Source organism: Nannobrachium achirus (genome assembly GCF_963921795.1).
Source record: "Nannobrachium achirus genome assembly, chromosome: 23".
NCBI classification, from domain to species: Eukaryota; Metazoa; Chordata; class Actinopteri; order Myctophiformes; family Myctophidae; genus Nannobrachium; species Nannobrachium achirus.
The window spans coordinates 34,138,471-34,153,131 of record NC_137830.1 but is presented as its reverse complement, the minus strand read 5'-3'; the positions used below and the strand labels follow the sequence as shown (position 1 = coordinate 34,153,131).

Genomic DNA, 14,661 nt, shown 5'->3' with positions numbered 1-14,661 from the left:
CAAGAACAGACTAACTGAGCTCCAGTTAAGTGAAAAAGGACCTTTTCTTTGACGATGGCTGGCCAGATTGCTGACATAGAAACAGTTTTTCAAAAAATCTTAGAATGATTCAAAAGACACTTATAGAATCTTACTTAGAGACTTATAGAATTTTTCAAAAAAATAGCAGATCTACAAGCTCGCAGCGTGGCACTCGGTGCCCCGCTGTGAGCTTGTATATCTGCTATTTTTCAATAGTTAAAGCATAAAATAATGATACACAATAATGTGTACCCGTTCTAAATGGGTTAATATTTTTTGAACAGCAGTATTGATACTTAAGTATTTTCATCCACCACTGGTTGTATGTGCGTATGCATGTATGTATTTCCAGCATGCAGTCAGCGTGTAAAACCATGCTGCCAGTTCAGCTTCTCCCCCCTGGGTTTTTCTGCGTGTGATGATGCTCGACGACGACGCCGCTAGCCTTGACCTTTTGTGATGCGTCGGGCTTCTTTTTTTTTTAATTGCGGCACTTGATGGGAAACGGATGCGGGTCTTGACCTTTTAATTTTCCCAGCGTGCTGACATTTGGCTCTGGTCATGTGGGTGGATTAAAAGGGCGATACAGTCGTATCGATGTAACACTGATTGCACGCTTCATGTTCGTTCAGCAGGGCTGAAGGAGCAGACTAAAGCGTAGTAGAGCTACCACCGCATCGATTAGTTCCGTAGCAATTATTCTACTATTTAACTTTTTTTTTCTTTCTGATTAATCGAATAATTGAAAAGTGCAGGTTTTATAATGTTGCTGTTGTTGGGCAGAAACCTCTCCATATTTTAACCTTTTGTGGGTTTTTATTTCGTAACTACATACTACAGTAACTACATAATACAGTAACTACATACTACAGTAACTACATACTACACTATTACTACAGCGTGGCACAAAGGCATCAAAAGTAGCAGATCCACAAATCTGAAACGCAGGTGGATCTGTAGAGACGATGTGTGTGTGTATATATATATATATATATATATATATATATATATATATATATATATATATATATATATATATATATATATATACACATACACACACAATTATTATTTTAATTAAATTAAAATCACTTACCCTACCTTTAAAGTTATACTCTGGAAGTTGCTCAACTACTGGTCAGTAGCGGTATTGTACGTATTTTACAAAAAACGTGGTCGCGTCTGCTTTTTTCAGCCGTTTTCACCTGGAGCCGCCACGCCGAGATGAATCCATAGAGTCGTATCACGTTCCTCTGTGACCAGGGGATCGGGTTTAACATGCTATGGCTCCTCACCAGTGTAAACACTGTTGTTGAGACAAGCTACTTCCTGAGAAGACGGCAAGACACGCTGTTATGGGCCGGTCGTTTATGATCCGCGCTGTGATTGGCCGGTAGTGTATCATCTGGGAGACACATATACGGAATGATGCAGATGACGTAATTTTGCCGGGGAAAACAGTCCCTGTCACGGCCACACGGGCTCAGTAGAACACATATAAAGAAAAGGCTTTTCGGGCTGAAATTAACGGAGTGGGTGTTCTAAAACTTTAGCGATTTAATAGTTGGGACAATTTTAAGATTTGTTTTATTAAAAAAGTTACATAGTATAGCTTTAAAGAATGCCTGACCTTAACATAGAACCCATAGTTTAACACCTTTGAACACGTCAGTAGTAGCATCCTCTGCCCCCCCCCAACCCCCCCGTCCCACCCCTTTCTCTGTAAATCTACCCTTTTGATGCTACAGACTTTTTTTCACCTATATGTATTGTATGACTTGCCTATGAATTGAGTGCTCCCGGGGGCTTTTTGTTTTATCCTTTATTAATCATAAACCCTTGGCTGTACTACTTGCACTGTTAACTAATCAATCAACCATTGTTTTACTTTAGGTGTCCTGTGTTTATGCTCAGTGTTACAGGCTATATTCCTGGGGATATTCCCACATGTACTGAAACTTACACCTGACATACTGTGCTGTCCTGTTATTCCAATGTCCACTGACCTGTGTGTGTGTGTGTGTGTGTTTACTGCAGATCTGGGCCAACTATGAGGAGAAACCAGTGGAGGGGACAGTTCAGTTGCCGGAGGAAAAAGAACGCGTTGCCAACTACAAACCTGTCTACGTCACCGAGATCACAGACGGCATGCACATCTATGCCCAGGACGTAGAGACAGGTACCTGACGGACACACACACGCACGCACGCACGCACGCACACGCACACACACACCTCCCCTTTCTTAAGCTGGTTGCACACTGCACTGCATGTTTTCGTTGCGTTTTGGAAATCCAAAAGCCAGGGAGAGAGAGAGGAAAGAGAGAGAGAGAGAGAGCAAGGGACTCAGTGCAACAGCTGCGAAAATCGGAAAAAAAATCAACCCTTGTCCGAAAATAAATACGAAACGAGCGGCAGTGTGCAAAGACCTTTAGTCCATTTCCTCCTGGGTGCTTCTGTGTTTGTGTGTTCCTACTAACAACAGCAGTACGTGTTTAGGGCAGTGGTGCTGACAAGAATCTGAGTTGAGAAATTAAGCCAATGCCAACTCCACACTCTTCTATCTAGCATCAGGGTCTTGGGCTCTGCAGCTCAATTCACCCTTTTTCAAGTACCGCCCGTTGTCCTGCCCCTCTTCCCACCCATTGGTTGCTGTGTCTTGGTGGGACACTCGGTGGGACACTCTATCCATTACCATTGTAATTCTTCGTATTGTTATTCGGTGTGTTCAATTCTAATTTCAAACTTGGTTTCAGTAAAATGGAGCTGCTCAGTGGCAGTATAGTGACTCAGCATGTTTTTAAATGTTTTTATTTCTCCAAAAATGATGTTTTAGCAAATTCAACATAAAAAGGCGGAACCAGGGCGGGACAAGGCAGATAGAGCCTGCTGGTTGGTCAGTCAGGGACCAACCAGAAGGCTGACAAAGGGTGAATTAACGCCCCTCTTGATCATACTACAGCGGCACACGTTTTGAGGTTGTCCATCTCTTACTTTTTTGAATTTTAATCCTGAAAAGTACCTGTATAAATGGATTATCAAATATCACAATAGTGATAATTCGAAAGGCTGATTGCCTGAATTGGAAAACAAACTACACAGATTAAAGCATAACATGACCGGCTAGTAATTAACTCAGCTAGAGCTAAAATAATAATAATAATAATTATGGCTGTGTTTGATTTAGGTGTGCCCAGAGAGCCATGGATATGAGCCATTGACACAGCTAAATCATAACAGAGCCATTATTCATTTGATTAGCTGAAACCGTATTGCTTGCACGCTTATGCACACTGTGCACGATGAGGTCAGCCGTATGCAGCCCGCCATGTTCATAATCTGCCCTAGCTTAGTTTGAACGTGAACTCGAAAACTAGCATAGTGTTTCATCTCCCTTTGAAAAATGCCTATATAATTGTGTGGGTAAAGGTAAATAATAGAACAGCTAGAAAAGCTGGAATAGAAGAAATAACATCATTCTACTGTAAAGCAGCTTTTACAACAGGGAAACAACTCTTACGTTGTGTCATGATATAAAGAGATCCAAAATCCGTGACAATATCTAGTCTCAGGGACGTGCAGAGAATGTTAGAGAGGCAGGGGCTGAAATCTCTAAAAGGGCCTTTGGTGGGAATATTGAAAATAGCAGACCTCCAAACTTGGACGTCTGCTATTTTCAGTGCGTTATAAACCACACTGAACTGAGCATAATCAAGTCAATACTGGAGATGTGGTGTAGCGGCATGGATTTTTACACAGAAAGGGCAATTCTTTCAACATAAGATGCTACATTCGAGTTCAAGAGAGTTTTGACAAGGCAATTCCCTTGAATGCCGCCTTCAGGTATGGCATGTAAAGAGGGGCATTTGCATTTCTTTCACCATAGTAAAAACTGCATTCATGGTCTGGAGAGGGCACTTTTTACAGACGGATAAAAGGGCAGGGGCTCAAGCCCCCTTGGATGTCTATGTGTGCACGTGCCTGTCTAGTCTGATATCGATATATTGCCCATTCCCATGTGTTTGTTGTTGTGTACAGGAGTGTGTGTCAGGCGGTTGTCTACGTCCCTGCTCACAGGTACACAAACAGACGTGTACAGTTGTGCTGTTGTTGTGACTGTCAGGTCGCAGTCACTATCAAAACCTCGGCCACCTCACAAGTCACACTTTTGCCCTGCTCATATCTCACATGGCCCTCTTCTAGCTTCACCATGAGGCAGATTCTTGCAAAACACATTTTTGGACACTGCTCCTACAAATTTTGACCTAAAATCACACAAATTGGCACACACTTGCTCTACATTCATGTCTTCAACATGGATCTGTCCCATATAGCTCCACCATCAAGACGTTTTATTTTTTTTTATTTTTTTTAACATTTTTGGACACTGCTCCTACAGATTTTGCCCTAAAATCATGCAAATCGGTACACAATATGTCTACACTCATGTCATCAACATGGATCTGTCCCATCAGGCCTATTTTTTCAAACACTTTTTTTTGGAAATTGCTCCTACACATTTTGCTCTCAAATCATGCTGCGACCTGACGGACGCTTATCTCCCGATTAGGGAGTCTTACTGGTTGTACAGGACATCGTCTCTGTTGGATGGAAACCTCATCATGTCCAAAACTGTTTGGATTCAGACTCAAAATTAGCTGATCTACGAGCTCAGAACGTTCAAGCTTGCGGTCAGATCTGCTACATTTGATGCTTTTCTGTGACACTACTAAAAGAACCTTGGTTCCAGAACCAGTGCCGGTTCAACTTTCCCGGAACCTTGGTTCGTTCTTGCGAACCATGATTGAACCGGAGGAACCATGGATTTTGTGGTTCCCGTTCGGAATCAACTTTTACGGTTCGGAACCAACTCCGGTTCTCGGTGGAAAAGCACACCTCTGGTTCATCCCATAGGCGGGAGAAAGAACCAGAACCGCTTCTTCGCCAGTGGAAAAGGCCCCTATGAGCAAGTAGGGTTACACAGTTAAAACACAGAGATAAGAGGTTTCTGCCCGACAACCACAATATGCAACTGTTCAGCATTGCAGGAGGGCGGTCTTTATTTAAACAGTGGTGAGATGCAAAAAAAAAGGAAAAATATCGTGAGGATAAAATGAATGTTAAGTGAAGGCTGCCAGCTGTATTCAATTAAATCCACTGGAACGATTCCAAGAGGGCAGCATCCAGTCTCAAGTGCAGAAGGCTCAAATGACTGTGTGTGGGACAGTAAGGGCAGAGCGCTACCGGCTTTGGCTGAACATGAAAGACACGAGAAGCGTTCGACCCCCATGTTGGTCACATAAAAAAAAAAGATCTGAAAGCGTAAGAGATGTTTTGACTTTGACACATACAACACGGTGGCTTAACCCTCTGAAACCTTATATTTGTAACACCGGCTGTCTGTCTGTCTGTCTGTCTGTCTGTCTGTCACACGTCACACTTTTGCCCTACTCATATCTCCGCCGCCGTTGCCCCGATCCATGCCAAACTTTGCACACACACTCCTTGGCTGCCAAACCACAACCTTCTCACATGGCCCTCTTCTAGGCCGAACACATTTTTGGACACTGCTCCTACAGATTTGGCCCTAAAATCACGCAAAGCGGTACACAGTATCTCTACAGTCATGTCATCAAAACACATCTGTCCCATCTAGCGCCATCATCTGGCCGATTTAAAAAAAAACATTTTTGGACACTGCTCCTACAGATTTTGCCCTAAAATCACACAAAGCCCTACACAGTATCTCTAAAGTCATCTCATCAACATGGATCTGTCCCCATTTCCCATATTCCCTCCTGATTGGCTACCATTGCCTTCCAAAGTTTGTGTATCCGAACTGACAGTCGCTTATCTCCCGATTAAGTGAGTCTTACTGGTATTTGTAAGAGCACAGCGTGCATTTTTAGTGTGTGTTTATTTTGTCATGATCACTCTATCAATTGTTTTCCGGCTCGGATCAATGGAACGAACTATGGGGATTGTATGTATGATTTCACATGACTGAGTAAGCATGTTTGGGGTCTCACAGCATTTCTCCATATATGGATCCCAGGGGTCTCCATATATGGGTAACTGGTCCGATATACATCACTGGCCAGACGGCCAAGACATGGCGCAACCTCGTCCTTTAGGGGTGTCTTACTAGTAGTTGGATGAATACAAGTATTCTATCTTCCAAAATAGCGCTAAAATCTAAAATGACACATGCTTTCCGGATCTTAATGGGTTCAAGTTTAATTTTTATTTGATTTATTATTGTTATTTATTCTTTTTTCTACTCGTTATATTCTCATTAAAGTTGTATTGTTTTGCCAATCTTTTTCATCCTCAAGGGCCAGCAGCGGGGCCCCGGTCCGCAGGTTGGTGCTTTTTTTTTAGAGCGTTTTCTTGTTTTACATCCTATTGTGCAGGAACACCCTCACGCTAAGGCGCTCCCACACAAAAGGTACAGAGGCTGCTGGAAATGTCGCCTTTTCTCTACACCAGACTGACTTTATGAATGTCAATTATCTCTGCGGAGCAGACTGCCCTACCCCTCCCCACCCCCCCGCCAACGGGAACAATGTTCCGCTCGTTTTTACTAGTGAATGACAGGAATAAATCAACACCGTCCCGGTCTGTCACTGGAAGGATGGGGTGACGTGGGTTGGGGGGGAGAGACAAGTTTTCACCTAGAAAAACCAACAATCCCTGCTGTCTTCGCATGGCTGCTCCTCCTCCCATCAAGCTGTGTGTACCTACGCACGCACGCACGTCACACTTGTCAGGCAGAAACCTTGTATCTCCCTGGTTTTGTTTGTTTTTCCCCCCCACATATCGTCGTTGTCGGGTGGAAACCTCGTATCTCCCAAGTTTTATCGCGAAGTAAAGCCCTGCTTCATCAGAGGCCGTCGCACAAAAGTAGTGAAAACAGCAGATCTACAAGCAAACAACGCCTCGCACCGCGAGGCGTTGTGTGCTTGTAGATCGTCTGTTTTCACTAGTTTAAAACATCGCTAAAATGATAAATGCAAAACGAACAGTTTTGGACATACAAGGTGTCCACCCGACAACGACGATATATTCAAACCCTGTGTACTACTTGATGGCCATGACAGTGTCACGTGAAAGTGAACACAATGGCAGATCCACAAGGTCACATACGTGCCGTGGCCCTATAATTGCTATTCTTTAAAGAGAATGTTGAAAATTTCATAATGAAGAGTTGTCTGAAAAGCTTGTGTTGCTGTATAGCTAAAATCCCAAATGACACGGATGCTTTTCCCGGTTTTAACGGCATAAGTAAAGGTACTTCCCACGCTGCGTCGTACATTCACATTCACAACACTGCTGCCAGCATTCTTGTCATGCGTCTCTGCTGCATTCAGCTTGAAACTACAAATGAAAAGAGAATTCACGCTCTGTGGCCGACTTGCGACTTTAATGGAAAACATGGCGGGTGACGAGAACCGAGCGCAGCTGGAAGGTCTCTGTTTAGCATCTCATCAGGGTTTTTTTCCCCAAACACAACAGGATGTGTGTGTACTGGAAAAGCCAGTTAAATTAACCATATGAAACCTAAGGAAGTAGTAGCCTTAAAGGGGCGGTGCCATAGTTTTGTACTTTATCTGGTTTTCATGTGTCTTGGAGGTTGACAGTACTTCATTAGACGCCCTGGTGTGGTTGTTATGAGCAATTGTCTATTCACTTTGTGTTTGGGGTTTCTTCCTGGAGGCTGACACCTTGTGGGTCAAAAGTGCCGATCCAAAAACACAGATAGAGTGACATCATATAATCATCCCCTCCCCTTTTACCATTCACCCAACTCTGTGGGTGTGGCTAACTTCAGGCTGGGTCACCACCCACCATGACAACCAGGCATACTTAATGAACTGGTGGGTGTGGCCACATAAAAACCTAATTTTAACTCTTTCTGTACACTTTTTTGGAAAAAATCTTCCTCCAAGTATAATCATAATACCTGATAATCATGTTTTGGGGGGAAGGGGGGAATCATTGCACTGCATCTCTAAGAAGACCCCCCCAAAACCCAGGATTAGATCCCCTACATTACGATAGTAATCCCCCAAACGTAATATTATTCTCATATCACGTCAACCAGTTAGCAGTTTGTTTTATGACATCTCTTTACAGGAATCATAAGATGTTATTAGTTTGGTAATCAAAGAAGAACAAGATGGCTGGTGAATTTTTAATGGGCGCTAAACAAATTATCGATGCCAGATGCTCAATGCTGTTAACCGTTCTCGTCGCTGGGCGGTTTTTGGTTCACACCAGATGTAATTCACGCTGCGGAAGTCTACGTTATAATCAAGACTTTGAATCGTTTAGTTATTTGATCTTAAGTAGTCTCAGCTAAACACATAAACACACACACACACACACACACACACACACACACACACACACACACACACACACACACACACACACACACACACACACACACACGTCACTCCTGCATGATTGTATCATAGCCTTCTTCGAGATCCTAAAAATTAGTGATATAAAAAAAAACTATGATATGGTCAGCATGAAAAAAAAAATCCAAATATGCCTACAATAGCTAAATAAGAACATGGATATGTTGGAAGAGAATACTTCTATTATTTCCCAAAATGATTTAGGCTACCCAGTAAATTAATGTCGGAATTGAATCTTAATTCAAATTGACTCGGCTTACATTTAATTTAACGGTTATCAGTTCGGTTGTCGGGAACAATCTCGGTGCGTCAGGCAGAACATGATCAGTTCTGATGACGGATAGCGGGTTGGGTCTGACTTGTTGACATGTTGAGTGAACTCCTACCTGGCATCATTGAGCAACTCCCAAAAAATCCAGTCAAAGTAGCAGCCATGCCACTCATCACTGGGGCAGGGGGAGAGAGTTCTACCCAACACCAGGGTCTAAAATGTTAACCCATTTAGAACGGGTACACATTATTGTGTATCATTATTTTATGCTTTAACTATTGAAAAATAGCAGATATACAAGCTCACAGCACGGCACCGAGTGCCGCGCTGTGAGCTTGTAGATCGGCTATTTTTGAAAAGGTTGTGAAAATTTGTGCAAATCTTTGAATATATTATGTATTTTCAAAGCGAACGTTTGTAACTAAAATTTTGCTTCTGGGTGGTCCCTGGAACTAAATATTTTGAGATGGGGGTCCGTGGCCAAATAAATATAATTTTGGGGGTCCTTCACATGAAAAGGTTTGAGAACCTCTGACATAGTAGTCTCTCAAGAACAGACTAACTGAGCTCCAGTTAAGTGAAAAGGACCTTTTCTTTGACGATGGCTATAGCCAGATTGCTGAAATAGAAACATAGTATTTTCAAAAACCCTTAGAAGGATTCAAAAGACACTTATAGAATCAGGTCAAAATTCAAATTTTCACGATTTTTCAAAAATAGCAGATCTACAAGCTTGCAGCTGTGAGCTTGTATATCTGCTATTTTTCAATAGTTAAAGCATACAATAATGTTACACAATAATGTGTACCCGTTCTAAATGGGTTAGGATTACTTCACCACTTCTCAACCTATCTTCATATAATGTTCATAATAAAATTGCAAAAAAAAAAAGAAAAAAATCTACTCGGTCCAAGTCTCTTAGGATAGCTGTGGGAAGTTCAGAAATCCATAGTCTTGTGACATCATCAATGGGGAATCCATTGAATGCTAACCTGGTGAAATGCTAACCTGCCGACGCTGGTGAGTAGCTAACCTGCCGACGCTGGTGAGTAGCTAACCTGCCGACGCTGGTGAAAATGAGCGCTATATACCGTTTCCGTCCATCTTCTCCAGTGGGATCCATAATCAGGCTATCAGTGACACTCCAAAGCAGCTGATCCACAAGCTCAAAATGTGGCACAAAGAGAATCCAAATCCTGAAAAGTGAGGTTTCCATCTGACAGACGATATATTGTGTGGGGTAAAAAAAAAAAAAAAAGCCTACCTCCGACATGATTGATGGGGTGCTCGTTTAATCAAATACACATTTGCACCCCTGGTGCAAAGTCCACTTTGGCATCACCCATGAAATTGAGTTTAGTCTGGCCTTTTTTTTTTTTCTTGTTTGCCTTAATGACATAATTAATTAATTTGGCCTTGCGTCCTGCCAGTCTGAGGCAGAGAATAACCAGCAGTGTGACAATCTAATCACTTACCAGCGTGGAGAGCGGTTGACCCTGGCCCGCTCACTGTGGAAAAACCTGCATAAATACAGTAGAGCAGTTTCAGTCATTATTTAGTCACCTGAAAAGTTGTTGTCTAGTTTTAGTCGACTGAATATAAGATTTTAGGCGACTAAATCTACAGTTGATTTAGTCAACTAAAATTTATTTTGTCAGGCCTTGATGGCATCGTAATGGCTGATTTTATACTTGGTTGCGTGCTGAAAATAGCCGATCTACAAGCTCACAACGTGTCGCAGCGCGACGCGTTGTGAGCTTGTAGATCGGCTATTTTCAGCACACAACACCTGAGAGCAACCAAATTACTTTCTCCTCCACTAGTCCCTCCCTAAAGTTTTAGTCTAGTTTTTATTTTGTTGACGAAATTGTCAATATATTTAGTCTTAGTTTTAGTCAACACAGCTTAGTTTTTATTTTGTTTTTATTTAGTTTTCGTCAGTGAAAAAACACAGTCGACAAACATTTTTCGTCATAGTTTTAGTCGACGAAATCAACACTGGTTCTGTCTGTCGCCAACCAACCCCAAATATTTTTTGGGGGACTGGTGAAAGTTACAGGCATGGTGAGTGCGATATGAAACGTAATCTTACAGTACCATAACCACAGTAATCCTTGATCATTTTCAATCACATTCAAGGGCTTTTGTAGAGAAATTAGACTTTTAGAGCACTGCAGAGGGAAGGTTTGTGAGCGTCTGTGTCCAGCTGATGCTAATAATAAGTAGTTGACGGCCCCTCGTCAATGCATCAAAGGAAGGCAAGTGTGTGTCTGCACTGTCAACTAGCTGCTGTTGTAATGCATCCTTTTCAAGCAGACTGGTTAATTGCTTCTTAACATATTTTGGAGGAGTGTGTTTCTTCTTTTTTGACACTCAACACAGGATTTAAGAATTGGGGAATTGATAAAGGTTTACATTCTAGTCTATTCGGACTAGGATGTAAACAAAGTGTCGGCCCGACAATGGCCAAAATGATTATTTTATCATTATTTTACGCTTTTTGTGGTCATTTTTGAATTGAAACACATATATAAAGCCTATTTTTTTATAAAATATTTTCGAAACATTATTTTTATTTTAGCATCCGTTTTTCAAGAAAAAGTTGACTATAGCTCCTTTAATGTCTCCCTCACGATTCAGTCTGGCTACCACCTGTTGTGCCTCCACAATTCGTGTCTTATGTAGGCCCACTCTCATCTGTGTGATGAGAGACTGAGACTGGCCCTTTCATAATTACACCAGTTGTTCTTAAACTGATAGTGTACAGTATTTGTCCGCGGACCCTCATCTCCTGCATCTTCAGTAGATCAACCAGCAGATTGGTGTGTAGGCTATTAGACCAGTAGGTTTTCAACCCTTTTCATATCACGGTCCATTATTTATCCGTCATTTGAGCCACGGACCACCACTTGATGAGATTGAGCCTCTCAGATACAAAACTTGGAGTATGTCGTTGGATAACATTTTGTCCACAAGTCCATGCTGTATTGATGTGGTACCAGATAAGATAACAGTATATACAGTACATGCATACCGTCACCGTCGGGCAGAAAGCACTCCCAAGTTTCAAATGTGTATGTTTTTTTCTTTTTCGTTAAGTAAAGCCCTGCTTTATCATACAAGACTGTCGCACAAAACCAGTGAAAATAGCACCTCTACAGTACAAGCACACTGTGTGCTTCTAGATCGGCTATTTTCACTATTTTAAATAACAAAAGAAGTTTTGGACATAGAAGGTTTCCACCCGACAACGATGGTGCAGTACATACAGGCATGCATGCATACATGCACATGCTGTGCAGTACAGTACAGTATATACACACTCTGCATACATGCACACACGCACACCATTATTCCAGGAGGGCCCGTGGTGTCGCAGAGAAGCAACAGAAGCAATCTTCTCCCCACAATCTGTAGATCTAAATCTGCAGCCCTCAGCCTCTTCCGCAGAGCTCCGCTCCTCCTCTGAGGATGGAGTGACGTAACGGGGACGCGCCACGTTTTATCACCCGCTAACATTGTCTGTCACCGGCCGAGCGACCACACGCACACACGTGTGCCCCGCACCCCCCTCAACTTGTGGTCTGGGGACCACCCAGTGGTCCTTGAGAGGGTTCCAGGAGGTCCCCAACCCTAACTGATGGAGAGTTGGTGACCACATGGGCCCTTATCGATTTTTAACTCCTGACAATGTAAAATGAAACTGAATGGACCCTTACAGGTCCATTTGGAAGTAAAGTTACTGTTAAACATCTGCATTACTTCGTAAGAAGTCTACACAAATAGAGAATGTGGAAGAATCGTTATTTTTGATCAGCGCTTGCCTGTTATGTCTCCTATGGCATTAAAGAATGGAGGTCCGCACACAGCTCAATGCTCCACAGTGTTTATTTAAAACATAAAGTTAGACGACGTTTCGGCCATCAGCTGGCCTTCATCAGGTTTTAAATAAACACTGTGGAGCATTGAGCTGTGTGCGGACCTCCATTCTTTAATCTCATGTCAACCTGAGCCCAGCACCAGCACTTGGAAAGGATGTGCGCATCATCTTGTTCTTTTAACTATGTCTCCTATGGCGCCACATCAATACAGCAAGCAATTGTTGAAAAAATCACATCCAAAGACAACAACCTATTCTAAGTTTGGGAGTCTGAGATGCTACATCTCAGACATTATTCGGCTCGCATGCCGAATAAATAATGGACCTTGATATGAAAAGAAGGTTGAAAACCACTTCTCTTTAGGATTAATGCGGTTTGGTGGCACCAAAAACATAAACCCCCATCCGCAGGTACAAGAACACGTGAAGGATGTCAGCTTTGTTGTTTGTTTTGTTTGTGATTTTGTTTGTCGATGCACGTGAAATGCTGTGAGAAGGGATGAAAATGGTCGTTTTTTTTTGTTTTTTCTCGTTTTTGTTTACCATACATTATTTCCAGAAGAATGTCCCTTGTCCCCCTTTAAGTATTTTGTCACGGAGAACAGCAGGGACATCAAGGGACAAGATGTAAGCGTGTGCTTACACTCTCCAGAGCAGCATAAATGTTGTATTAAAGAAATGGTACTATACACATAAACAAGCTGCATTTCTTTCCCCTTTCTGTTTTTTTAATGGGACGTATTGCTGCACTCGGTGTATTCTGACAGGGAGATGCTGTGAGTTATTTAGTCTTCTCTCTTACAGAGCTGGGATTTCAGATGAACCAGCAAAGTTGGGGCCTTTTTTTTTTAGTTTTTAATTGGCCTTGTATTCTTCCATGAGGAGACTGGTTCGTGATGACTTTTATTAATTTTGTATTTATTTATTTCCTAGCATTCCTATAGGGTTTTTGTTGAGCTTTGTTCTTTTGTGTACGTCCTCACCTCAGTTCCATCTTACCGTGTACCTCTCTAACTCTCTCTCTCTCTCACACCCTCTCATTCACTCTCACACACAGCATGAAAATGTAGCTGTGGTGTAAAGTAACTAAGTACATTTACTTAACTCATTGATTGCCAAGGCCCGAGTTTCCCGAGTTATTACAGTAGTCCCAGGCTGCCACAGCCCGTGTTTCCCGAGTTGGCAGCCATTCTGGAAAAAAAAAAAAAAAAAAGTTATTTTTTTTTCTTTTCAATTTTTTTTATTATAAAATAATTTCCAAAAATGCCTAAAATGTATTAGGCATGATCGCAATCGCGAAATTGCATGTTTAGCCCCATAACAAACACATCTTTCAAAATGGCAAAATGTTTGTTTTGTCTGACTTTGAAGGCTTCTATCTCATGAATGCCTGAACGGATTTCCAAGCAGATTTTTTTGTTTGAAAGCTGTTAAAAAGTACTACACATATGGTGCAGTGATCTAGGCATGGGCGTGCACGATCCGTGCACTAAAAATTGATCGGTGCACTAGAAATTTAGGAACGTGGCATCCTGTTACTTGGCGGCCATCTTGAAAAGGGCAATCAATTAGTTAAGTACTGTACTTAAGTACAGTTTTGAGGTATTTGTACTTTACTTGAGTAATTCCAGTTTTCAGTACTTTTACTTCTACTCAATAAACCCTTTTGCAAATCCCGCCCCATTCTGCCCTGTTACTATGATGGGACATTAACCCTGGGCAGATTGTTTTTATAGTGGAAGTGGATGGGATTTTTTTCCCCTTCATAGCCTCATTACAGCTATATAAAGTACCAAAGGAAAAACACCTAGGTGATATTAATAAAAAGGGAAGACAAAGGTACAGTAGTTACATTGCAAAACAGGGGATTTACCCGAAAATATATGTTTTAATTTGTTTAATCCCAGTGGGACAGAATCCTCTTTGCAGATTCTTTTATAGTGGTAGTGGATGGCATTTTTTTCCCCTTCATAGCCTCATTACAGCTATATAAAGTACCACAAAAAACACATCTACGTGATATTAATAAAAAGGGAAGAAAAAGGTACAGTAATTACATAGCAA

The 14,661-nt window shown here is 41.9% G+C and overlaps 1 protein-coding gene across 1 annotated transcript in view; it reads left to right on the top strand.

Annotated features, from left to right (window-relative positions):
• The window catches only part of snd1 (staphylococcal nuclease and tudor domain containing 1), a 460,739-nt gene that overhangs the window by 346,250 nt on the left and 99,828 nt on the right, over positions 1–14,661 (top strand). The window contains exon 18 of the mRNA XM_080754108.1: positions 2,059–2,200. Within this exon, the coding sequence (XP_080610234.1) occupies positions 2,059–2,200 (142 nt within the window). The remainder of the gene's footprint in view (positions 1–2,058; positions 2,201–14,661) is intronic.